Here is a 27,281-nt window from a genome sequence, read left to right as displayed (position 1 = left end):
GCAAGCCTTGAAAACACACTGCATTTGTTTAAACTTACCATGATCATTAACACCAGGACAGCTGCTCCAGAAACAGAGTTCCACCCACAAAAGACTCAGTTTGACCCAAGCTTTGCCATGGACACTGCATGCTAAGGGCATGTTGACCATTCAGCTGGTCGCACAAAACGAAGGATGTTAGAACGAGAGATGTTGACTATTAATTGATGACAACAAAGACACAGTCCATTTATTTGGTTTGTCTACTGGATTACAATGGTGACTCAGGACCGTTTTTGTTTCAAAACCACAGTGATGCGTGGCTCATTACAAGAGTTGTATCTTTGCAGAGGTAAACCTTGAAACAAGTCTGTGCTTGAAATGTAACCCAGGTCACTAAAGAATTACTACAGGAATGGCATATTCTATTATTTTACATCTGCACACATTTTATTTACATTGAAAACCAATTTAAAAGCCAACAAATCTCAGCAATATGTTTTATATATTAGGTGTTGTTTACACATGTGCCATCAAACCAGTTTGTAATGCTTTTTAACAAAATTAGTATGAGACAGAGGTAATGCATGTAGTTTTAATTCTGAAAACAAAAATCATAACAGTATCACATCAATTTTACACAAAATGGTTATTTTCCCCATCAAAAAAGAGGCGACAAAAACACAATGCTAGGTTTGTGTCAAACTGTAATGGTATGCATTTTAATTTATTGTAAATACTATCACTTCACGAAATAAATAAAAACTTAAATTGACTACAGGGCTATTTGCACATTACACCAATGTGACCACTACCCTTCCCTTTCAGGGCAAGAAAACAACTATTTATTTCTGTAGGTGCACAAAACGTTCACGATAACACTACTGATCATGTTGTCTCGATGCCCTCTTTCACAGCTGTGAGGCACAGTAGGCAAATAACTAAGCTGGAGATCCCTGGCTGCCGGATATAAGCTCTGAATACCACGACTCACAGTCATAGCCACTGTGGCAGCAGCAAGATGTGAAGGCCTCAAGCCTGGACCACCACTGAGCTTTTTACATCCATTACAAACTGGATTTCAAGTATGGACATTCCCTCTTTGTATTGAAAAAGTAATTAAATAAATAAATAATGCTGCCCCAGCCTCCAACAGAGATGTTACTGAACACAGTGTTTCATTCACATTGAAATACCATCAAATTTATGGAAGATTTTAATACTGCTGTTTTTATATGCAATAAAAGGCATTGGCCAGGAATATTTACTCTTCTATATCCCAAAAATCACTACTACGATAGCCTTGTTAATGGCTGCAACAAATACAATGCTCCTTCATATTCTACAGCTCCAAGACCATACAACTGGCAGTACACTGAAGCATGCATCCAGAAACAGCTGTCAGCATTTGGAATGAAAGATTTTTTAGTGTCAGGTTTTGAAAGACTACATGGACTGCTCTCTCCATGTCACCCGGACTCCCTGATTAATAAAGCAGTATTCCCAACAGTGAGGTCAGCCATTATACTGGAAACAGAGCAGGATCTTGAACGTACAATATTTCTCTATAAGACACACACAAGTCAGTTGCATGATATACAATTTGAGGCAGCTAGGCAGCAATCTATAACAAAAGTTTGGCAACCTTTGAATTTACCGAAAGACTTAAAAAATACTTCATTAGAATCTCACGCATGCATGGCACACATGTAACACAAGATTTTCTCTTGTATCCTGTTCATAGTTTTCCCTTTATTTTCCCACTAAATCACTGCTTAAAATTATTTGGTACATCACTGATAAAAAATATTCATATACACTACCTTCCATGTTAGAAAACATATTCCTTTAGATAAGAAAATATTTCACCTCTCAAATACATTTTTAAACTTCCAAACAGGCATGTAAGTACATATTGAAATATTATGGTTAAAGATTCAATAATTCCCTTTACTATTTCAGGATGTTGGCTTCTGGGTTCTCCAATGATCAAAGCATGGCATGATGGCATTTCATTTATTTTCTGTAACATAAATTCTGCTGTTCCAGAGCTAGAGATGTTTGGCTGCTTTGACTACTGCAAGAAGTTTCTTGTTTACTTGTTAGTTGTGTCCTCCCCCCGGACTTTCCAGAAACTCCACCTCCTATTTTAGTCTGTGATGTATTCATGAAACTGGCTTCCTCTCAAGAATAGAGAGTGTGAAATCACAGCCCTTTATCCAGGGAGTTTAGAACAGCAACAGAGATGCAAAGGATATGGAATATGGGGCTAAATTAGTTCTATGGATTGAAGCGCTTCGATTGAGCATTTAAGGTTATTTTTGTTTATTGTGAAATGTGAAACCTAGATTAGGCACCATATCAACTTCGTCAGACATTACAAAAACCTTAACTGGCCCAAACTGCATATTACAGAACATATCATAGCTTGGAGATCTATAAAAGCATTTTTAGGAATCTTACCTCAGGGATATTTTCCTCACAGAACAGTATGTGAGAAAGTGTGGTGGTGGTGGTGGTGGTGGTGGTGGTGGTGGTGGTGGTGGGGTTACAACACTCAAATACTCAAAAATCAAGAGATCACCTTCAGCAGCTGGCGTTTTATTCCACATGGTGATGAAACCTTTCTGTATTAAGTTGGCAACCACAATCTCGCCTTTACCACCTTTAAAATCAGAAGGAGTTTCCTTCAGTCAACCAGGATGTTGTGTGTGGCTAGTCCTCAACCCTCATCTGCTATATGCTGAAACGGTTGTGTCTCACTTTCCACCTCTTGGAGCGCATGCGGAAGAAGAAGAACATGATCATGAGGAAGAGACAGGAGGAGACGTACATCAGCACGCAGAGGCTCAAGTCTATGTTGGAGAAACCCAGGCCCATGAAGGACATCCCTGGCTTTGCCTCCTTGTGCAAACCTATGCCCTCCTCCTGCCTCTCTTTGCCCTGGAGCTTCTCCAGGAAGGGAGATTTGGGGGAGTGGGCCCTGTACTTGGGGTCTTCCGATCCAGGCTTCTGCTCAGACGGTACTTTGTCTCCCTGGCCCCCTGCTGTACCCTCCTCAGGTCCTGCAGTGTATTTAGGGGAGATGTTGGAGGCCCCATAGTGCCGCTTAAGGAAGGCCAATACCTCTTTCTCGTTCCAGGCATGCAGACCCTCAACCTCCTCGTGGCAGGCAGGACACAGATCGGGGGTCGGCCACTGGGTCTTGGGGAACTGTGGGTCCTCACTGAGAGCTCCTACAAAATTGATACAATATATGACTTCAGCTAAAGTAATTTTCATCACAATCTGACAAGTGTTCTATAGTTCAATGTAAGTAAATATGCAAGCCTGCCTCAACTATATCTGCTGGCTGGCAGAGTCAGCAAAAAAATAAAGGGCAACAGTGACTAGTTTGGCTAGAGTGCCAAAGGAAACCCAACTCCCCCTCTCTCTTGAAAAATGTTAACCTGCTTTTAATGCCTAGATCCACTTCTCCCCAAGTAATGCTTTAGTGTCAGTTGCAAGGAGCCTGCACACAAACACAAACAGCTGTTACTCCAGGCTGGCCGTGTGTCTGTGTGCCTGCCTGAGATTTTGCCAGTTTGTGTAAGTGGAGGCCACCCCAAACCTTCCATACTAGACCCACATTGTGTGGCTGTCATAATCAATCACTGTTAATGCTTGGTCTTGTGCTGGGAGAAGGGGCACCAATTATCCGCCTCATTACACTAGCTTGATTATTCAATGTATGGCAGTCAAAAGACACACACTCAATGGCAATTATAAGGCTGTGTTAGTCAACAATGGGATATGTAACCATTCAATTTTGGTTCCCTACTTCTGATTCAAGTACAGATCAGCTGTTTGGGAGTTTCAGTATGAAATGAGTATCTGTGATCCCAGGAAACGATTTTAAAGAACTCTTACTTGAATATACACAAGGCATTAATTGACACCTAACAAGGTTAACTCTTTAACACTGTAGACTTGTAAAGTGGTCTACTAGGGGCAGACTGCCAGAGCAGTGAAGTAAAAACAGTCAAGCTTTGCTATGCCCTTAAATAATATTGTATTTGACAACCCCCCCCCCCCCAAATACTGAATTTGCTAGGGTAGTCCTTTTCAGAGTTACACAGCTACACTAAAACACAATGCTGAGCACTCCTTAACTGGAACAGCAGGCTCTTTCAGGGCTAAAGGCTGGAAGTTCTTAACCAAAGGAGTGTTGCGCATCGTCTCTCAGTTCTAAGGGAGCTGGACCCTCCGTCAAGCAATAACGACTATATTCACATGCTAATGTTGTACAACTCTGGGGACAATGGCAAGGAGCAACAACTGGACTACACCACAAAAGGACCTTAACTCACATACGACACATTTACAGCTTAACATGTGTCACTTGTTTAAGGGTTTGTCTCTCCTGATGCAGCAAAAAAGAAAGTCACAACTGTCCACCTCACTGATGCTAGCAAGTTATTTGTAGGGCTTCCAATTGGCCATCACCAACAATGCCCTTTATTTTATTTCATCCAGATAGCCAAGCTGAGACAATCAATATCTCTGAGAGGTAGCCAGTTAACAACCAAGGCACAAAGAACATTCCCACATTTTATTTCAAGTTACATTCAGGAAATATCTTTATGTTGCTAAAACCAGCAAAGAAAACAAATAATCATTTATATCATTCTTGATGAGGATAAAGCATATTTCAATAAAATTATTGTCCAGCTTGCCAGCAGTGTATGACTGTTTCCAAAGGAACGATTAACTGATAAAAATTTACCCATTAGCTATTGCCGAAATTTCTTAAAACATGAATGTGAAGCTAGATAAGACGGCGAATGCAGATGTGATAAACCAAAGTGAAAATTAAAGGCACACTAGTAAGATGCTACATATAGTGTGCCACATGGGTAAAACAGAAAACCAGTGCTGAGGTGTACTGCTCATGCAATTAATAAGGATGCAATAAAGAGCAGAAGAATGATGGACGCCCAATGCGATGCCCTCACAGCATACCTGCAAGCCTGTTGTTGACCGTATTATGTTTCCTCCACAGCCACAGAACAGCCTCATTGTGTGTCGTCACCTTGTCCATTGACTCTTTCGCCATCTCCTCAAAGTGCCGCCCACACTCCTGGCATCCAAAGAAAGAGCCAATATAGCGCCTCATGGTCTGCAGCACAGCCTGTGCGTTCTCCTCCAAACCTTCGGAGAATACAAACAAAAAGCACTGATAGTGTAAGGATTATTGTCCTCATTGTCAAACAGGTAACACAGCAATAGCAACAGAAGATGTGTTACGGGACAGAGAAAAAAAAAAAAAAAAAAACACGCTCTTCCTGCAGTGACTTAGAGTACAGATCTCAAACCCCCGTAAAACAGAGCAGACTTTTTGAAAAAGAGCTTTGAATCAGACTTGAAAGTTACAAGTGTAAGAAGTTGTCAGGATATGTTATTTAAACAGTTGTAGCAACATGTAGAGACTATTTTTTGGAATCCTGCTACTTACTTTTTAACCTAAAGCTACAACAATGCTAAACCTGAACATACAATGCTGCTTGTGACTGGCAAATGAGCAGAGCAAAACATTTATGTTTCTCCTTCTCATTATCTTTCACTGGGTTTCTTCAGTTATAAACTTTTACCATCATAATAAAACTACACTAGAATTGGTGTTTAAAGTTACATAGGTTCATAATTATTAAGCAAAGAAAATGTAATTGTATGCTTTACTAAATTTCCCAGGGACAACCGCTTAAGATACAGAATAAAACATTTCAAAAGCAGTTTACTGATGGATGTAATCACTGTGCTCCAATATAAATGTTCTAAGTTATTTGGAATTCATTTACTTATTAAATCATGCTATGTCTGGATATGCTGGACAAATCAGTTGCCATGAAGGGCAAAACGGTCAGGTGTTTAAAAGCTTACATTTATCACAGTGTCATGATATGTTCTAGCAAAGAATTTGTTAATTCAATAATTTAGAAAACAATTGCGGAAACAAAGTAATGAAATACACTGCTGCTCCCCACTATTACCAGCCATTACACCAGCATATATTAATATTTTATTTTAAATCGCCACATTTACTGGACCAACTTAACCTGGAATCTCACAGTTGAGCACAGAATATTTCTTCCTAGGTTCTGTACCTTGTTGTTTTGAGTTATGCCTTCAATATCCAGGAGACTTTTGACAATTTTTATATAGACACAATCGTTAAACCGATTATGCTTAAAGGGCCTTTTTATTTTATTGTGTTACATGTTCCCATGTGTTGCTATAGCTGTTTACATAAGCTGTGTTTATTATATAATAATAATAATAATAATAATAATAATAATAATAATAATAATTTTTTTGTACATTTTAACCACTTTTTTAAACTTTTACATTGCATTCCCTGCCTCACGATGGCTTCCTATGTACCCGCATGGACCTCTCAGAACTACACTTCCCATCACCCTCCTGCTCACATATGTAACTGAGATGGACTTACCTAGTGAGCAGGAGGATGATAGGAAATGTAGTTCTGAGAGGTCCATGGGAAGCCATCTTCAGGCAGGAAATACAATTTAAAAGTTTAAGAAGAAGTGGTCAAAAATGTAAAATTGGGGGCAAGGGCTGGGGGAGTGATAAGTCCAAATACAAAATCGCACATTGAGCCTGACACACTTTCTTCAAACACCAGAACGAGCAATCCCTCTCTGACTCCTCTAATCACCAGGGCAGACAGCCTGTGACCGCAGCGGGACGAAGGTACTCCAATCCTCGGTTAGCATCGTCCATTCAGTCTCTGCTCAGTTTTTCTGCTAACAATACTGTGCTGTAGTGGTGGATCAGCAGGAATGAAGTACAATACCCAAACCCTGCTGTGCAGTCATTTAACACAAATCAACACATTTTTTATTTATACACACTTGAAGCATTTAAGAAAACACAGCAAGGTCTAATGTCTTTTTAAAGGTAATTCAAAAGATATTCTTCTTTGATTTCCAGTTACAGGTCCATTTCTTTGATAAATTAGGACTTCCCAGCATGCACAAGGGCATACCAGGTTTAGGAAAGGCCAATTGGCTTTTCACAAACTTGCTGTCAACTTCCTGGGAAACCCTTCTATTGTGGCACAGAGAAGGCCTTTTAGCTACAGGATGTGTTCGAGTACTTTGGCTTTTTCCACATTTTTTAAACATGATTTGAGAGCTATATTCTCCCCCAACTGCCTCCAAGGACCGGTGCAACCAGATCCCCACCCTTCCCCCTAGAAACAAGAATCACAATTTGCAGTAGGGATATAGCCATCAATCTCCGCTCTAAGAACATTTCTTGCAGGCAATATCACAGCCAAACAGATGATTCTGTTCTTCTGGCTTGCTTCAGATCCCTTTTTCGCCTTACTATGGATACATTCTGTTAGAGCTAAACTCAAAGATTAATAGATCTTCTTGTGTGACAACCAGAATATCTGTGGCTAAAGCGGATATCATATACAATATAATGTATGTGTTGGTGAGCAACTTTACAATGTAACAAACAGATTCTTTCATGTTATTATTTCCTTACCTGTGTTAGCCAGGGCATCTGGTCTTTCTGCTGCCTGGACAGTGAGGGTGTGGAACAGCGTCCACAGGGAGCAGGGGTACCTTCGCAGAGCCGGCTGGCTACCCTGGCAGCCTACCCACTCAATCTTATTGGTCAGGTACATGCCAGAGATCTGTACGCAAAACCCAGGACAGAAGGAATGTGTCTGGGAAATTCAGTGCATTGGACACATCTCAAAACCATTAGAAATATGACTTTTCTGACACTGTCTCAGATTTATTCCTACCCATTATGCTACTATTGCTGTTTCACCATTTGGACAAAAGGGAATCATCATGGGATCTCTGCAGGCTGGGGGGGGGGGGGCTTCAGTCTTTAGCTTCTATCATAAAAAAGTGCGTGTTTGTGTGTGTCTCTCTGCCAGTCAAATTATCAGAACATAAATGGCTTGATTACATTTGGTTGCTGTTGTGTTGCACTCAAATACACTGCAAATCACAAGGCATGATGCTCAATAATGAAGTCACAACACAATATTCTTTTGTTTTTACAGTTGCTGTTTGTGAATACTGCAGTTTCTCAGGGAAAGCTCCTGTTTAATTTGTACTTGCATGAACAGCATCAAATTATCACAGACTTTAGTTTATTCCAAAATAATCTGTCAGAAAAACCAAAAGGAAGAAAAAAAAACAACAAAAAAAACCCACATCCTATCCCTGCCCCATTTAAAACAGAGGCTGTGTTGAAGGGAGCTTGTGAGCCGCTTACCCTCATCTTGTTGTTCACCAGGTCCAGGATGGCATCGTAGGGAATGCGGTCTAAAGGGAGGCTGACCAGCCACTCCAGAAGAGTCTCCAGCAGCTTCACCACAGGCTGCTGGCCCGGAAACAGCTGGAGAGACAAGCAAACCCTGTCTGTGACCAACAATCCCCAAGCAAACAAGAACAAGACACCACTGCTATCATTAAACCACAGATAAAAGTGTAACAGAACACTCTGCAAAGTTCACAAGAAAAGTATTACACACCTTTGCCATGACCCATGTTGTCCATATCACAGCAATATATTTAACTTCTTGGCAACTCTTGAAATTGCAAATCATACATCATGGGCCATAAATCAACAGGGCAATACACTTCTGAATATTTACTAGTTTGCCAGAAGAAAAACACTCGGTGTATCCTGATCATGCTCCCTTGTGCAACAATGTTAGTTTCCATAATACGCCAATCCTTTCAAGCACTGTTGCAGGAGGGAGCACAAACTCGATACACTGTGATGTTGGGGGGGGGGGGGTGTCTCCTGGCAAATGTTTCAGAGTAAAAGCTGAAAAAAAAAAAGTATATTTCAGTTAGTTATCTATGGAAAACAATTGCAGTGACATGGACACACAAAGGTAAAGTCATGTTTTTCTTCTAAAACACTGCAGGGATTCTGAAACACTTTAAATACCAATGTGAATAAAATATACATATCCTAATAAAAGATCAACACATTTAAACAAAATAATCTGCCCAAAGCTGAACAATACACTGGATATATGGGTAGGCTGCTCTGCGTTGCATTTCAAGGATCAGCCCCTGGCACACATGTTTCTTCTTGCTTTGCTCTTCCCTTTAATCCCACTAAGTGTCTGGCATGCGAGTGAAATCCCAAATCTGAGGGCGAGAGGCCCTTAATCTGTCCCTTAGACTCGGGTGCCCTCATTTCACCCGTCTCAAAGGCGGCCAAGAACTGGGGTAGCTGCTCGCCATTACTTAACATTAGATCAGACGCCCCTGCTGAACTGCCCTTTGCAGGCTAAAGCTCCAGCCAGATTAGGCAGGGCACTTTCCTTAAGGAAAAGAGGCCAGCAAGAGATTTCGGCCTCCAGGGATAAGACCCTTTTATACCAATTCTCATTTTGGTACCAACTGTTCTGTCTTCTTGACTTGCGGTTCACTGCGTGACCAGCTTGGCTCCCCGATATTTAAACCAGTGACTGACAATTAAGAAAATCAATCTTTGTTTAAAAAGATATAATAAAATTCTACTCAAGATACAAGACATTTTTAGGCTAGCTATTTCAAATCTTTCTTTATTGTTATGTGGTCACCAACACATTTAGCATACAAAGCATAAAGATGCAATTAGTTCCTCAAGTGACGGCTATATAAGGCCCTGGCAGTGCGGGAGGTTTGCACAATTACTTCCAATAACCCCAAATGACTTTGACCTAGAGAACCATAGAATACAGATGAGCACCAAGTATAAAACGAACATCTCAAAAGCGCAAGCCTTTGACATATTGTGGTCATGTGATGAAATAATAGCCACCTTAGGTCACAGGTCAAAGTGAAGGGTACTGTAAGATTTTGCCCAAGCAGTGGGCATAATAATAAATTAATAAACACAGTCAAGCCCTGATCTCCTCAACTTGAACTGAAAGCAAACACATTTACAGACTTTAGTAATATACATTTCAGGCTACAGGTTAAATCCTTTGAGTAACCCTATAAGTGCATTTTTTCTCCAATATAAAAGCAATGTACAAATATAGTAACATAACTGAGTGCTTTAAAAAAAATAAAATAAATAAATCAGCCTGTAGATAGATTAAAAGCCACGAATGGCACAGGGTGAGGTGAGAATACATTCAGAAAGTTTGAGAAAGGGATACCCAATCCTGTGTGGTTACCTTGGCGATGACCGTAACAAAATCCTTGAAAGTCTCCAGCTCTTTTCCTTCCAGTGTCTGGTGGTTGGCCAGCTCTATCCGCAGCAGGAAATGCAATCCCGACTCCAGGTCTGCCATGTACACTTTGGATCTGAAATGCAAACAGGGCAATGAGATCAGTGAGCAGGGAGAAAAAAAAAAACACAACACAAAACCACACTCATTTCACAGAAGACAAAGCCAGCCTGCCACCCTTCACAGTTCATTCTTTTACAGAGATTCCTTGTTATCAGATGGCCCTTGATATTGTGGAACAGGTTAGAAGGTGGTATGGCTAGAGCAATGCCCCTTAATGCCATTACGCTAGGGTTTGCATTCTCATTATAAGACATTAACACAACACAAAAAGCATGTATCTTTGTTTTATGAATTTTAATCACATAGTAATAATGGAATACAGCCCAGTCGTCTATTGATACTAGTATTCACAAGCCAGGTTTGAATAGAACTTTCCAGTCAAGACGAAAGGTCTGTGGGGAAAAATACAAAGCTGAAAAAAAAAGGCTTGAGAAATCAGGAGGTGCTCCAGTCTGTATCAAAGTTGTGAAGCTGTATCTGCCGTCTACAAGTTTAGGCAGTGTGTACCTGAGGCTGGAGAGGAGGGGATGAAGCTGCCTACTGACTGGTATTCTAACTGGTGCTGTGAGAGGGGATTTTGAGAGTATAATGCTCCTAGTGGGAATTTAGAGAACCACATCCAGCTACACTGCCAGAGAGCCACTGTGGGAGATTTCCATATGAAGACTTGCTGGGGTTGTCATAGCGATTCCAGTATTAACCACAATCAGCAATTTGAAAATGACAACAGTGACCCCTGGTGGGTATTTGGGTAAATTACATGTACGACAAAGCAATAAAAGGAGGAAGGAACTACTACCAAATACAGAAATAAACAAACCAAATTGAAGTGGACTTCTTTATTAAGAGTGTTTCAGTTTTAGATCATTTCTCTTACCAAAGTATTCTCTAATAAATAAGGCAGTTTGACTTTAGTACATAAAGTTAGTATACAAATTTAGTACATGGTTATGGTTAGTATGGAAATTGTGATGTTGATTACAGCATCTAAATGTCTTTAATCTCAATTAATGCAAATTATAATAATATTGTATGTCTAATGATTACACTATTATTATATATTAAGAAGTGTGTCTGGTAGTGTTCTAATATGGTACTCCCTATGCAAGTTTACAGACTAGGATTCTTAAAGGAACGGGACTAACATTGAAAAATGTTAAGAATGCATGGCTCCCAGTTTTTTGACAGCTGCAACAGGATTGTGAACTCAAACACATCCAGTCCAGATGCTACAACCACGTAACCAATTATTAAATTGATACATGCAACTCCTGACCTTTAAAGAATTCAGAAACACACAGCTTGTGAACACCAGGTGGCACCACAACACAAACGCTAGCCAGGCATTAAAGCAAAAAGGCTGATTTGGGTATAAATCTGGGATTTTCTGTTCAGACAGATCCCTATGTGAAAAACCCTAAATTAGTGATAAATGAACCCAAAAGTGAAAATCATTTGGAGAAGGCTACTCTAATTCAGATACTAATGTAGCAGGTTTTATTAAAGTTTAGGTGGGGTTCCTAGTTACTATTCAATATCTACAATATACAGGGTTCTACATAATTAATGTATGGCTCAGAATACTTTGACAAAGAGAAAAGCACAGTACATCAACATATTTCCCTGCAATACACTTAATTTAGGAATGCATTGTTTTTACAGGTGGCTTATGCGCTTTTTTTAAAGAGGGAATTTACGAAAAAATTATTGTGACTATTTATTTGGGTAGAAAATACAGTGCACACTAGAATAGAATGATGTTTCTAATTTTGTAGATCAAAGTAATTAATAGTGTGGCCTCTTAGCAAGAGATCCAGATGGGTTAGTGTAATCATTTACAATGCATATGGGTTAATGGAAACAACTTAAAACAAATCATTTCTGTATCTTCCACGTTTGGTCTCAGTGAGCTGTTCTGACAAACATACTTGTCAAACTCCTTCCAGACTGTGGCAGCAGTGTCATTCTCCTGGACAGCATGGTCTGGGCTCCTGGAAGACTGAGGTTTCTTCCTCCTGACTCCTGGCAGAAGCTTGAGGAAGGAGGAGAAGAAGAACCGCAGCGTCTTGTGGCTGCAAGAGGATAGAGCAGGAGGAATGACACAGCAGTACATGACAACAAAGTGCTTTGTTCTAGAACCCTGCTCCCCAAACTTGAGTTCTGTCCGGATGTACAGAAGCTGTGACAATCCAAGCTTAACAGCACTTCATTAAAAACATGAAAACAAGCCCCACAGGGTTATTCAGATTTCTAATGGGACAAACAAGCAACAGTTCCATTTTTTAACTTTGCAAACTGCAAAGGAAAAGGCATGGGTTTAACGTTCCCATCTTTATTCAAATGCCCAGTGTGTAAAGAGATTACATAATCACAATGTTTTACACTTTACAAAGAAAAATGAAAACTAGGAACACAAATTTTATTATACTGCCGTATTTACAGGGCTTTAGAACTATGGGGTCCTAGGAGGTGAACGCAGTAGCTAACTACATCGAGAGCAGCAACTTCTCAGACTATAACTTTATTAAGGCAGGACTGAAGAAGGACCAAATAAGACTGTGCTTTAGTTCAGTAGTTGAAATTAACATTACAGTTGAAGGGTAAGATTGTAGTTAATGCATATCCCATGTTAGCATTATGAACCATATTTATTGGAAGTACTCGCGACTTCAAGGTAATTTTGCATTTTAAATTGCATAGTAAACTCACTCAATAACCGAAAACCTGAAATTATAATAAAAATGTATATGATTTATGAATCTGGTCTTTCATAAATCTAATAAAACCACCATGATCAATATAGTGCAAAATAAATGTAGCACATTTGTCATTTTAACAGTGCAATCACACTGCAGCGTGAAAAATCACTCAGTTGCATTTTTCAAATAAGGAGGGCTGAATAAGCTATTTTAGAATAAGCAAATAAGGCATGTATTATTAACAACAGAACAGGAACATTTTTTAACACTGGGAATGTACTGGCCTCAGCAACAGGATTTTCTGTGCACACTTACACTTTCATGAGCTCATGCTTGCCGTCGGGATGAAAGAGGTATCCAGCGGGAAGGGAGAGGATTCCCAGCTTCTCCAGGAGGGATGCATCCGAACCCAGAGCTCTTGTCACATTCAGGCCGTCGTATTGCATTAGGTCCAGAATCACCTGTGGGGCACGGGGAATGAATCAGAGATACTTCTTGCTTTGCGCTCACTGTGCGCCGTTGATTAAAAGTTTAGTAAAAACAAGTGATCCTACCTCCCGTCCCACAAACGAATTCTCATCCTCAATGATAACTGCTGTGTACGGCTGGCTTTTCTTACCAAGCAGGGCGAGGACATCACTGGACCTTCGAGAAGCACAAAACAAATTCATGACAAAAAAACTCAACTTTATTGCAAAAAAGAATGTTCAGCTGCTGCCATTTTCAGATATCTTTCATCACTTTGGTAATTGATTCCACCAGCTCAGTTTGGATCTCCACTCTACTTGCCTCCTTGTTCTCTTGTCTCCAGGCTGAACTGCCTCCACAAGTTAATTTGTCAACTTTATAACGTGTTGGATATTACGTGCTGGATATGCTTTAAACATTTGTAGTTCCCCAATATGTTAAACTGCATTAATGCGCCACCACGTGAGATCTCCATGGAATACAGAAGGTCCTATTTTGATATCGCTCTTTACTGGAATCTTGTGATATTCTGCAAATTCAGTAGTTTGCAGCATTGAAGATTGTGGTGGGATTTTTCAGGGTTACATACATTTAAGCTATAGTCTTTACAATAGTGTTATACCCAATACTGAACACACCCATTTTAAAAATGAAAACGTAACAGACCCCAAAAGCTGTATCTGATATTATATAATTAGGGCTTGTGTTCTTTTTTTTAATTAATTTTACGTTGCTTATTTTTAGCTATTCGAGTTTAATTTAAATCTTTTTTTTTTTTTTCGGGGCTTTTGCTTTTTATATACTGTATGAAATTGTTTCAGTTACTTTCCAAAACGCTTGGGTGTTTTTTTCTATTACAATATATAGTAGTAACTCCATAGTACTTGCACACTTAAGTTGTACCTTCTTTCCTTTGCTGTCTTCCCTAACAAAATTCTTATGGTCACAGACACATTCTTCTGGGGGTTGTGTGTGTCTAGGCACTTTTTTTACATTTCACCACAATTTGCAATTTTCTCCCTGTAACTGTAATATAGCTTTAAATCCTGCAAACAAGCACTCTAATTGTAATCTCTTTTTAAATCTTGCAAGCTGAGTCTCCAATAGGAATTTGCTGCCATTCAGTAGTTGGGGTGGGTTTAAAGTATTCAGAATGGGTTAAAGTATTTTTTGTAGTAGTTTTTTTTTTTTGTTTGTGAAAGGGTTGAAGTCAACGTGAATTGAGTAACTATTTCCAGTGTTTTTTAGCTATACAGCGACTTCATTTTTTTGTATCGGGGGGTGTTCTCGGTTTTTACTGGTTAAAACCAAAAATCAGAAGCTCTACACATAATAAATAAATACAGTAATAAATAAATAGAATGTGGTGCTCTTTATGATGCCAATGTGCAAGGTCACTTGGTTGTTAAGTGCCTGCTGTAGAAACTGTAATACAATTCAAGTTAATGTGAATCAACACTGGACGTGAGCGATGCTAACGAATCGTTTAAAAGTGACCGGAATCAAACGGCTGTCTTTCTATTCGGCAACTCCGAATAGAAATGTTCTATTTTTGCCGCCAGTCGTGACTAGAGTGAAATGGACCAATCAGAAGCAAAGCCAGTTCCCAACCCACTCACAAAACAACACCCAGACACATCCCCAGGGCCAGTCCCAATCACTGCCCCAACCCCAGTTCCAGGATAAGCCCCGTCTGCAACAGCTTTATTGCAGTATGGATGGTTCGGACTGTGGGAGAGGGTGGGCGAGAAAGGTAAATTATGGAAATAGCTGTCTGTGTACTGTTTGGGCACCGTGGGGGTATTGTGTTGTGTTGTATTACTGTGAACGTGATTATGTGAGTTTTACCTCTTCCCCCTGTCAGTGGGCTCTCTCTCTCTCTCTCTCTCTCTCTCTCTCTCTCTCTCTCTCTCTCTCTCTCTCTCTCTCTCTCTCTCTCTCTCTCTCTCTCTCTCTCTCTCTCTCTCTCTCTCTCTCTCTCTCTCTCTCTCTCTCTCTCTCTCGCTCTCTCTCTCTCTCTCTCTCTCTCTCTCTCTCTCTCTCTCTCTCTCTCTCTCTCTCTCTCTCTCTCTCTCTCTCTCTCTCTCGGGTGTGTGTTGGCTTCATTTGCTCGTTCTGTGGTGTATGTGCTGCGGGAGTGGTGGTGTGAATGGGCCGCCTATCTTGTGTGGGAGAAAAGATAGAAAAGATAAGGACAGGGTCACGTGACAGTTTCTGCTAAAATATTCGCTTTTGATGTAGATACAGAATCCGCTCCTGTCGCTCGTCCCCAGTGTAGAACCACCTTTACAACCACCTTTACAATTCTATCGTGTCAGGTAAAATAAAGTTTACCCTGCAGTACCTAGAGGGTTCCAGAGGAGGGCAGGCTGGGGGCCATTCTTCCCGGCTGTGGTTTTGAAGAAAGTTTACCATCACCTGCCGGACTGTAGGCAGCTCCCTGTTTGCCCCTGAGGGGGGGGTAAAAGAGCAGCAAGTTATTACAAAACATAAGTGCGTTACAATGAACCAAGTGATGTGGATATAAGCAGACAGGCATCCCACCATCCTTATAGTGCCACAACTGATATTATATCTTGCAAGTCTGAAAGGCAAGTATCCAATGAATTTTAAGGTCAAATTAAAAAAACATACAAAACTTAACAGTTATAACACAATGAACAGTTATTTTAAATGTGGCTATCCAAACGTACTACTACTTTTGTGTTGAAATGAAAATCACAACAGCATAAGAGGGAAGATTATTTTAAAGGTACAAGTACGATTCTTGATAAAGAATTACCTCTATAAGGTTTCCCAAGATCAAATTTGTTGTTACGTGCCTTGAAGTACTGCAAAAGAGAAGAGTGGGGCAGTTAAAGCTCCTAAAAGGGTATTGGAGCAGTGGCCGGGCTCGTTATTGATTTGGAATTATTGCAACAGTGGAGGGACATTACATTATGTACATTGCATCCTAGTTAAGATTATCACATCTTAATATTGGCGTTACTACAGTAAGAGGCAGCACAGTACTGCTGGGACAACTATTTGAAAGCACAGCTTGAAATGTATTCAGAGGCAAATATGACTCCTGGTTTTCACCAGAATTTATATAAGTATACCAATAAGATACAGAGGATACAGAATGACAATAACTAAATAACCACAGCGCTCCATGAACGTTCACAGAGTACTCTGTTCTTATACACATAGTATGGGAAAGAAAGTATGTTTAAAACAGCTGAATTCAGAGTATTGCTTTCCTTAGACTTGCTTAACAATGTGATGGTAGCTCCCTTAGAAAATGTTTATTATAAATAAATAAATAAATAATCTTGAAATCAAGTTTGATGCCTGATAAAAAGTGCTTTTGGAGCATGTTTGACTTAAAAGCATGAAGTGTACAACATCCAGGCAATCTCTCTAATCCTAAAAGGGTATAATTGACACCTGTTACAATACTGCATTACTCCAAGTCAAGCAGATATTTGACAAATTAACTTACTATTTTAAAGCTCCGCTCACACCAGAACGAAAAAGGGCTCAGATATATTGTACAGCAAATGCCAATCAACTTTTTAGTACACGCTCACTTTGATTTCCAGCAAGATGAGGGACAGTGATGAGGAACATTAAGACATACTCCTGTTGTATTAGATCAAGAGAAGGCGTAGGAGTCAGAGTAGACGAGTGTGGGTACACAGAATACTACAGAGTAGGGAAGAGTTCGGGGGAATTCCACACACTCGTTGGTATAGTCAAGTGCTGAAAATTACACCGTGAGTACTGCTTCAAGGAAGTATGCACAGTCGCATAAAACATAAAATAAGAACATGGTATGTATCGTTGATTACACCTTACTTAATATGACTATAGATGAAAATAAATGATGTATATATTTATACTAAATGATGATTATTATTATTATTTAAAGCAACAAAAAAAAAAAAGCAACTACTATATGCAGACTAACATGTCTTTATAGAGCATATATGATCATACATCGTGCTTGTGCTATAATTATACATTAATGGCTGTTTATCAAATAATGTACAACATAGTTAAAATAAAAAAATTAAAAAAAAGGATTCCTTGATGTATACTAGAAGCAGTTTTCCGACGTGATGTTGTGCAGTGGAACAGTGGAGGGCAGTCTTCTCTGTAGTAAATCTTAACATTTCCTGTATTTACTGTTTAGTGTGTTTAAAATGATATATATAACAACACCAGGTAGGTTTATTTAATACAGCCCTGATCGGCCAAAGACAATTATCGTTATCGTTGTAGCAGGGAAAAAAAAAAATCAAAATCGCTCTGAAAGAAATCGAAACGATAGCTACAGTTATCGTTTACAATGATCGTTATCGATGTGGTGTGACCACCTCCATTCATTTGAACTGGAACAATTTTTATAATTGTTATTGTAATTGTTTCAGGTGCGACCGGGGCTTGTTTGAAGCCATATACTCTCTCCCCTCCCATGCAATTTTTTTTCAGTTCCCAAACTGTCTACTTGTAAGAACTACATTGAAAAACAAATTGCAGTCCAAACATATGTCATTGAATGTGTTTTTTTTTTTTTTTTTTTTTAAATGGTATATCTACATTTTACACTGTTGAGTATAACAGTATGGATGATAAATCTATTAAATAAAGAATGAAACAGCTGTTAGTATTTTGACTTACCCTGAAGGTAGGATAGAAGTGGATCCCAAACTCTTTGCACACATCAAAGTTCTTCTCATCTGCACAGTCCAGCACGCCTATTTGAATAGCTGGCTCCCAATCTGTAAAGAACCCCACAATTAATACCACAGAGCACTAGACTGCATACAAATACTTTAGAAACTGTGAGATCAGCTTCTTCATATAACTCGCACAGATGATGGAGAGGCACGAAGCAGTTTCAAGAGTAAACCGCTGAGTGAGCTCTAAAGTCCAGATGAACACTGGCCCCGAATCCCTTTGCCGAGTATCCACTAGACCACTGGTTTTTAACCTTTTTATCTGCATTACAGCCCTTCATTAATTACTTTAAAGTTTCCAGGGCATTTTGTTAATGGCATTATGTGCCATACTCAAACCTTAAGTGTATTTGTTGCTGTTATTGTTCTACGTTTCTTAAATGCAACTGCTCATTTGAAGCTACTTTTTTTGATTTTACACAGCAGTACTCGCACATGTTTGGTCACCATCAACTGTTGTAAGAAACTGGGGTTCCATATTCTGCTTTCTACAGACCAAAGTCATGTCGCATTCGTAAATACTGACACTTGCTTTTAAAAGGGAGATGCAGCATTTTTATGCCTAATCCTTGAAAGACAGCTCTCAAAATGTTTTTTTTTTTTGTTTTTTTTGTTTTTGCATTTGTAACCATTTTAGTCGCAGCCTGGAGCCCTGCATCACAATTTCTCATCTCTCTGTAATTCAGTGGTACAAACAGATTGATAAATTACGATGGCTCCATTGAGGGAGCATTGTGTTTGAGGAATCATATCGCCATAAAAGAACTAGCCTGTCAAGGTACACGTACCACAGGTGGAAAACCACTGCACTAGACCACACTGCCTCCCAGTCACTTGACCACACGGCCTCAACTAAAGGCATATTATAAGGCATTTTTACTATTATTTATTTAAGTACAGGGAACTCCTGAAATCTATACATTATATTGTAAAATAAAATACATTGTAGCTGGTCTTCAGTGCACTGTAGATGGAGTGCAGAAGCAGTTCATTAAACAGACAAAGACACAGTACAAAAACACATGCTCTGAAACTTATTCAGGACACAATTATTTTGCTATTATTTTGATTATTTTAAAAAGGAAACAATGTTAAGTAGCATTTGATTTTATTTCAAAATTACATCATAAGCGCATCATACCTGGTGCAGGTATACAATCCTGCAGAACACTGCATTCCTAACAACAGTTTGTGAGTTTTGCAATAATGGATAGCTGGGCTATAATTATTATACAAGTCATGTCAAATGTTACATTGCCCTTGGTTCAGGTAACGACTAGCATGACCAATATGCAATGGCCGTACTTTATATAAACAAAGTATTTTTCTGAGATATATGGGGAATTTTCAAACAACTATGTAACTTGGTGTCCGGCTGTCATATTTCTCAAAACAAATTAAATTTCCCATTGAAAATTATATATTTTTAGAAAGGTAACATTGTAATCTTTTTGTACATATTTTGAATCTCATAACCAACCCCTGTCCCAGAGTGAGATTTAAGTTTCAGAGTAAAATTTTATACATTTAATTGTTTTTTTTACAAAAATCTGAAAGGGTTTAAGTTATTTCTAAAACACATGTTAAATATGAGGAAAGCCATGCCGCTTTGTATTTACACACCATTCTGTGTGTGTCCCAGAGTTTTGCCCGACACCCACTGACTTTCTGTGTACAAATAACATAATAATGTTCTTCAAACAAGCTGAAAGGTCAAGAGTTTCTGGAGGGAAGGACAATAGACACATATGCTCTTTATTATTTTTTTAATATTACTGTTTAACTCACTAGTGCAGCCTGGCACAGTTGTATAGCTCATAACCAACAACTCCAGCAAAACATGGAAATACAAATATTTATAAAACGTACACGTATTTAATGTAAATGTACATTTATCCTGACTGTAAAACTTCAAAACTCTAGATTGGCAGCATTGTGCTCGCCACAGCTTGTTCTCGTTCAGTATGAAACAATCAACACTCTACATTGGTTAGATAAGCCACAGCATGTGTGGATATACTCCAAACCAAGACTGCCAGTGCTGACTGCAACCATCCAGGGGACCAGATGGACAAGCCTTCAGGCGAAGACAAAGAGGGAATGGCCTTCTCCGAGACAGAAAAAGGGGTGGGGTTGTTTGAGGCATTTGCTATTTATTCTGCACCCTGCGCCTAGCTCCCACCTGTCTGTCTGCCCTTCTCCAAACTTAAACAATGAATGGAGACGCTATCATGGTAATGTGAGCCGGAGCACTCCAAAACAATGCAGCCTCCCACCCCTCCTCCTACTGAGATGAGAGCAGATGGGAGGCGGCAGCTCCTGAGCCTGCATGGAAACAGCCGCCACTGCCTCCTTAAACAAGTGAAGATCACAACACCATGCTGAAGCAGGGCAACCCGACTGAGGGCACTGCACATCAGGGATGGGCTGGTATAGCATTTGCATGGAGGGATAACCGTGGGAAAAAAAAAAGTAAATATTTTAAACACACACACATACATACTGTTGGTTATAAAATCTAGAAATATTACTGTACATTACTTAATTACTGTAATTGATGTTATATTTGACTACACCAAACCCCCCCAATAAGTCTCAGTAACTTTAAGACCATGAGAATTGTAAAACTTTAAAAGCGCACCCTAAAGTTGTACAATATATGTTATACTAGCACAGTGTGTCTTACTCTATTAAGATCGATCAAACGTGGAGTGAATCTATTTGGACTGACAAAAAATGACTGAAGTATGTGCACTATGGAGCACACAGAGGAATAGGCTTTGGCAACTGAAAAGATGTAACACACCTCCCCCATGGACCAATGAGGACTTTGGAAGGGTCTAGGATAAATATACTGTTCACATCAAGTATGCAAAGCTTTTTTTTTTTTATAATCAAATAATATTAAAATTCATTTTTGCATGTGGACACTATATAGTGGTGTAATAGATTTGCACAGTTTTCCCATTAACTTGTATGATTATGCAATTTCCACAAATGGAAGATCCAGTGATTGTGTTGGCCAAGGAAGATGACTGAAGTTCCTCGAATATAATCATCCACACAGAGGTCGACAGTAATTGTAATAAGACACCATCATTACTTTAAAGCTCTCCTAGTTAATATATTAAACAAATAGAGAGTTAGAGAGCATGCATTTTGAAGGCATTAGATTTCAAGTGTGAGGTCTCTAGTGCAACTAAAACACCTGCAAATCCCCTTCAACACAGAACTGTTAATAAATCATGTGATACTCAGTGAAGGTTTTGGCAACTGATTTAAAAAAAAAAAAAAGTCAGAGGGCAGAGGATGCTAGACAGTGTCAAGGAGTTAAGAATGAAATGTTTTCAAATCTAGAATTCAAACTCAACATCAACAGGATGACCTTGAGAGTTGCAGGCTTTGCATGTCATACATACGTTGCTCTTTTATGGGGATCAGGGCAGGTGCTTTTCTTTTTATCAGTTTATTTAGCAAATGTGCAAGTTTCCCACAATGAGTGAAAAACTAATTCCAGGCCAGCCAACTGAATGGCTTCTTGTGTTGTGCTGGGCTTCAACCCCCAGAAGCTCTGTAATCACAGCTGGGGTAGAGGCTGACAAGTATACAACAGCATTAAGAATTTGGCTAAGCACAAGTTATATAAAACGATCCAAGACACAGGTACTTCTAAAGTGTTTCGAAAAGGAACAGCTACAGTATCCAAATCATAATGGACAACAAGCCCAAAAGTGACAGTGCAGATGAATGTAATAATAATAATAATCTTTATATAGCACCTTTCGTAGTGGACCCCCAAAGTGCTTTACAAGATACGAGACTAGGGTGTGTGAATTATGCATCAGCTGCAGAGTCACTTACAACAACGTCTCACCTGAAAGACGGAGCACAAGGAGGTTAAGTGACTTGCTCAGGGTCATACAGTGAAATCAGTGGCTGAGCTGGGATTTGAACCGAGTACCTCCTGGTTACAAGCCTGTTTCTTTAACCACTGGGCCACACAGCCTCCTATAATATGGCCTCCTAACGTACTGACTGATACAACAACTCTCTTGCAATGCTCTCCATCTCTGTCACTAACAATGCAAATTCTTCTGAACCGTCGATATCAGATCACACTTAGTATTCTGTGTTTTCGGTTTTTATCTTTAAAAAAAATTCCGGGAAGTTAACAAATATCGACTGCGATATAATGCCTTCCAATGTTTGGCAATTCCTTTCTAAAACAGAAGACAGCAAGAAAATACTCTAGTAACGCAACTGGGATACTCTGGTAACGCAACTACTTTGCGTGACTACATTTAGATGGGACCCTACCAAACTCTGACAATGATAAAAATTAAACATGTACTACCAGTTGCTTCTTTTTTGAAAAAAGAAAACTTGCACCAGGCTACCAAACGACTTACCAAAAGACAGTGTCCAAGTAAAATATAAACTATGGACAATTTACTGAACTGCTGTGGACAGCGTTTATTTTTTGTAAATGAGTTATGTTGTTCTCTGGATTGGTTATTAAACTGACTGGATTGAACTCATCTGGGACCTTCAGTTTTTTTAGTTGACCCTAGTTGACCCTAGTCCTCGACCCTCAATGGGAAAGCATTTGGGAGAGCCCTGAAACACTTACCACGCCGATATTCATTTGTGTATAATGAGTGGCAATGTTAGAGACAGTTCAAGAGTATGGAGCATAACAGCTGCTTTAGATATACAGTTATACTGTAGTAGTGAGCCTACATTAATACCATGCTCAGAAGGCATACAACGTAGACAGGGGTCTAGTTGTTAAAAGATAAACTTATAGGCATACATGCTCACAACACTTACTGTAAATCATAAACTATGGCCTTTTTAAAAATAAATCTTTTTATTAAATAACAGCTTTTTAAATGTAATAACTCGAGATACGGACCTTAAAGATTGAGACAGTTGTCCTCATATTGCTTCCAAATACAGCGTGACGTTTAGCAGACATATTTTAAACAATGTGCCAAGCCCTAGAATTGTAGTCATAAACAAGGAATGGCAATGCACTAAAAATCATTTCAGTGCCAGAATCCAACTACAAAACAACGAAGCAGAACAGCTGTGTGATCAAAGGCCACTGACCTAACACAGTGGGATCCATGCCTCCTTAAACAATAGAAGGCTTTGTTAAAAGATGGGGAATCCCTATGGTCAAAGTAACTGGACATGCAGTGCTGTGACAGAGGAGATTGAGAGCTTTAACCTCAAATGGTATAGCGAGGACACAAACGCTTGGGGGTCATCATGTTGCTCAATACAACCTACCTGAGACTTGATGTAGGGTCATATTTTAAATTAAATGCATGTGTATTATTTTTCAACCTTTACCAAGAGTTTTGTTGACACTACTGGTGTCATTTATTAAGTGTGCTCACTTAAATTGAATGAATCGGATAAACTCACTCTTTTTGTGGCGTTTTCAGGTATGACTACTGTAAGTGTTTTTTTTTTGTTTTTTTTATGAAACACATTGTTATACTTTTCTGCCTCATAATATCCACACTAGTAAGAGTGGTCCTTTTGACTATAAAGCCTTAATACCCAATACGATACTTTTAATATTAGAGTATTCAGTTCCACTGAACACCATCTGGAATGGAACTTAAAAAAAATCTAAGAAAACAGTGGTGTAAACACAAGGGCAGCGAATCAAACTGTATGGTCTCTACAACAGAAACCTAGCCACATAACTTCAACTTGGAATAACATCAAATGCAACTTCAATGACCTTGTTGTATTATGAAAATGTATAGTACTATATGTGACTAAATTGTGCAGCTGGGAGTTTCACACATCTGCCTCTGTCTGTGCTAATCTTAAGCCAAAACATTGTCATGACTACAGGAATTCATTTAGAAAGCTCATAATATCCTTTGACATGAAGCCACTACTGAGATGAGGCTTTGACACTGTGGAGGTGCAGCTCTATAGAGCAAGAAATTACAAACATTTAATTCATGCAATTTTTCTTGTACGACAGCCATGATCAAACTTGACCCAGATATTCACTGATCATAATTGTGTACCAAGTATGAAGCCAATATCTTTGGTCTTTATTAGGACGGGTACCAAAAAGTCAAAGGGGATTTCACCTGGTTAGGGTTTACCTGGTTTATGAGAATATAGCAACTGTTGTTGTGGCAGATTCGGAAATGCATACAAGCTTCCAGCACACATAAGCATGGTTAATACTGTACAGTAGCGTTGAATTCACAGTACCAGGCCGTATAAATGCTTTGTTTTTGTAATGCAGAAACACCACATGGGTCTGTTAAAGAAACATACAACACATGAACAGTTACACAGTTCTGTGGTTTTGACAGGGAAGGAACTCAAGGAGTTAAGACATGCAAACTATTGAAAAAGATAGTTAAATTACAAAAAATATATATAGTGAAGAACTCTGAAACCAACAGCAACATGTGTAACTATATTTGTGTATCTGTGTGTATGTGTGTTTGTGGATATGGGGATAGGAGTCAGAGTGATAATATTTCTCCAGACCTTGACCTTGCTGTAACCAAGAATTGTGGACCTTTACATAATAACTGACTACCCCAGCTGTACTGTATTTTACTCAGGTGTGTGACTGGGTGTTTTACACAGCCCCCTCTGCCTGTGTTCATCTTAGCTTGCAAAACATTGCTATCACTGCAGGAAATCACGGCTCGACAGGCTGACTGCAAAATCGGGGACAATTAAATTCCATCTTTAGTTTTCTAATTGATTAAGTTGACAGAGGCCTTCTACAATACGCAACACCCTTCCTTTGCTTTGCCCTCATTATTTACTGTAAAGCTTTCAGTGGTAACAAGACCTAGGCTTGGTTTTTGCAGATAAGAGTCTCTCTAAACGTCACGTGTACCCAGAGATGTATCCAGACAAGGAGGCCGTAGCAGCCTTGCTGGCCACACATTGTTCTGTTTGGGAGGTAAGCAGGCTGTCCAGTAGCTATGAGACTAGAAAATGTATCCAGTTCATGTCTGTTCTGTTAAAGAAAACAATGGAATTAAGCACAGCCTGGGAGTCCTTTATCTTGAACAGCTAAAAGTGTCACTGGACAGGCTTCAGCTGTTTACAACACATTTATTAATGCTGCCTGCCATGACACATGTGGTACCCATCCCACGCTGGTGTGTGGATCCTTCTGACAAGATCCCACCCACTAATGTACTGTACTGTTACTGTCTAAAAACACTTCTCCAGGTAACATTTTAAATAAAAACATATACTTTTATGAAAGAAGCTTGTAAAAAAACAGGTGCAGATTGCCAGAGCTGAGACTAGCTGCTAGTGCACAGCTTTGAAATCCACATGTTGCACAAAACTTCCACTTCTAGTACACCTGGACCTGTGTTTCATTCATGATCGAAATCCCCACAGGCACTGTTGTACAGCCCACTGCTTTACAAGAGGAGGTGGAAAACTAGGAGACCCAGCTGTTTGCAACAAGTGTGTAATTAGGCTGTAATAGATATATTGGATAGAGTGTGCAGTTGGACTGCGATAGATACACTGGACAGAGTGTAATTGTGCTGTGAGAGATACTGGACAGTGTGTAATTAGGCTGTGATAGATATACTGGACAGTGTGTAATTAGGCTGTGATAGACATATTGGACAGAGTGTGTAATTAGGCTGTGATAGGCATACTGGCTAGAGTTTGCTTTTTAATGCACCGTCTCAACAATTAGATAATTATAACTGCCTCAGTTTGTCACACATCCCACGGGTATTTTACCCAGTATGGGGGTAGCTGAAAAAATCTTTGTATGCACAAACGCGCTAGATAACACGATTGCTGCCTCTTGCCCGATCAATTAACATTTCCACACACACAACAAAATGTAAAGCCTGAATCGACTGCCAGCCGGCAATACAACTCACAACAACATACACTATATCAATAGTACACCGTTGTGTATAAAACGACTTGAATGCAGTGTTTTAAACTCTGGAATGAAATTACCCGTTTGCAGTTATGGCAGGTATGTGAAATATACACTGAATGTTCAATGCCTGGGCATGGTAAGGACCTCACATTGAGGTTCAGTCTGGTGGAGAGCTTTGCAGATGTTTACACTGAACTAGGTCCCACGTCCTCATGGGGGAATTGAGAGAAATCTGGGTAGCTATACCACGTAACACTGTAGCGGTAATCCCTACCTTTAACGTCCCCTGCCAATGCTTTCCATGTCGGCGAGTACTGGATGCAGTGACCGCACCACGACGAGTAGAACTGGACAATCCAGGCGCTGGACGAATTTTGCAGGGTCTGCTTCACTGTGCCGCTGTGCAGAATGGTAAGAGGATCCTCGCTGGAATATAGATGAGCGGCCTGGGTCCGGCAAATGAAAAGGTAAAATAGACTGTACAAGCCGAGCAAGAAAGTAGTAGAACAAGCATTGCTGCTACTCGTCGCCATGTCGTGGCTCTGATGTGCTACTGAACCAGCTGGAAGGCGGATCAAGGGTGGACCTCCGGAAACGTCACCGGGAAAAGGGCCTAGCAACCGCCTTCTTAGCAACCGGGGCGGGTTAAGTTGAGGGGTTTGGCTTAACTGTCGTGATAGAAATGGGGACGTTAGCACGTATTGTGCGTGACATCCGAGAGAAGCGTGGTTGTTTTTCACGAGAGAAATATGTCAAAATTGGGGTACTGTATGTTCTCTTTTCATGAAGATTCAATTCCAGTTTGTATAGAATGATATAATTTATGCTAATGATCAGAAATCTTTAGAATCCCTTTTCTGATCAAATGAAATGTTGTCACTAATTTACTTACAAAAGGAATAACTTACTACTCATTCTTCTGTAATATACGCATATGCATTGCCCTATGTAAAATGCGCAGAGAAGTTTTCAGATTGCCTCTCTCATAGTCATTGATTGGTACTGAAAAACTTCATAAACAAGGCAGGAAATGTCATCATACAATTAACACTTTTTTTTAACAGGTTCCTTCCGCTTTTAAAGTGATACCTGTCCGCTTAAAACATGTTAAAAATGACGTTTGGAAATAAAACGATGGAGAAACTTAAAGGGACTGACCCCAC

The 27,281-nt window shown here is 39.5% G+C and overlaps 1 protein-coding gene across 1 annotated transcript; it reads right to left on the bottom strand.

Annotated features, from left to right (window-relative positions):
* Positions 1-251: 251 nt before the first annotated feature.
* On the bottom strand, positions 252-26,712 carry LOC121303571 (sulfhydryl oxidase 2-like). Its single transcript, XM_041234360.1, has 12 exons — positions 26,393-26,712; positions 18,139-18,239; positions 16,256-16,304; positions 15,818-15,923; positions 13,560-13,650; positions 13,321-13,466; positions 12,235-12,378; positions 10,190-10,319; positions 8,281-8,403; positions 7,534-7,684; positions 4,981-5,169; positions 252-3,215 (listed from the first exon to the last, which is right to left on the bottom strand). Exons 1-12 carry the CDS (start codon positions 26,649-26,651, stop codon positions 2,716-2,718), a joined length of 1,989 nt encoding a protein of 662 aa, XP_041090294.1. The 5' UTR covers positions 26,652-26,712; the 3' UTR covers positions 252-2,715.
* Positions 26,713-27,281: the final 569 nt, after the last annotated feature.

Source organism: Polyodon spathula, chromosome 33 (assembly GCF_017654505.1).
Source record: "Polyodon spathula isolate WHYD16114869_AA chromosome 33, ASM1765450v1, whole genome shotgun sequence".
NCBI lineage: Eukaryota > Metazoa > Chordata > Actinopteri > Acipenseriformes > Polyodontidae > Polyodon > Polyodon spathula.
This window is presented reverse-complemented; position numbering and strand designations above follow the sequence as displayed.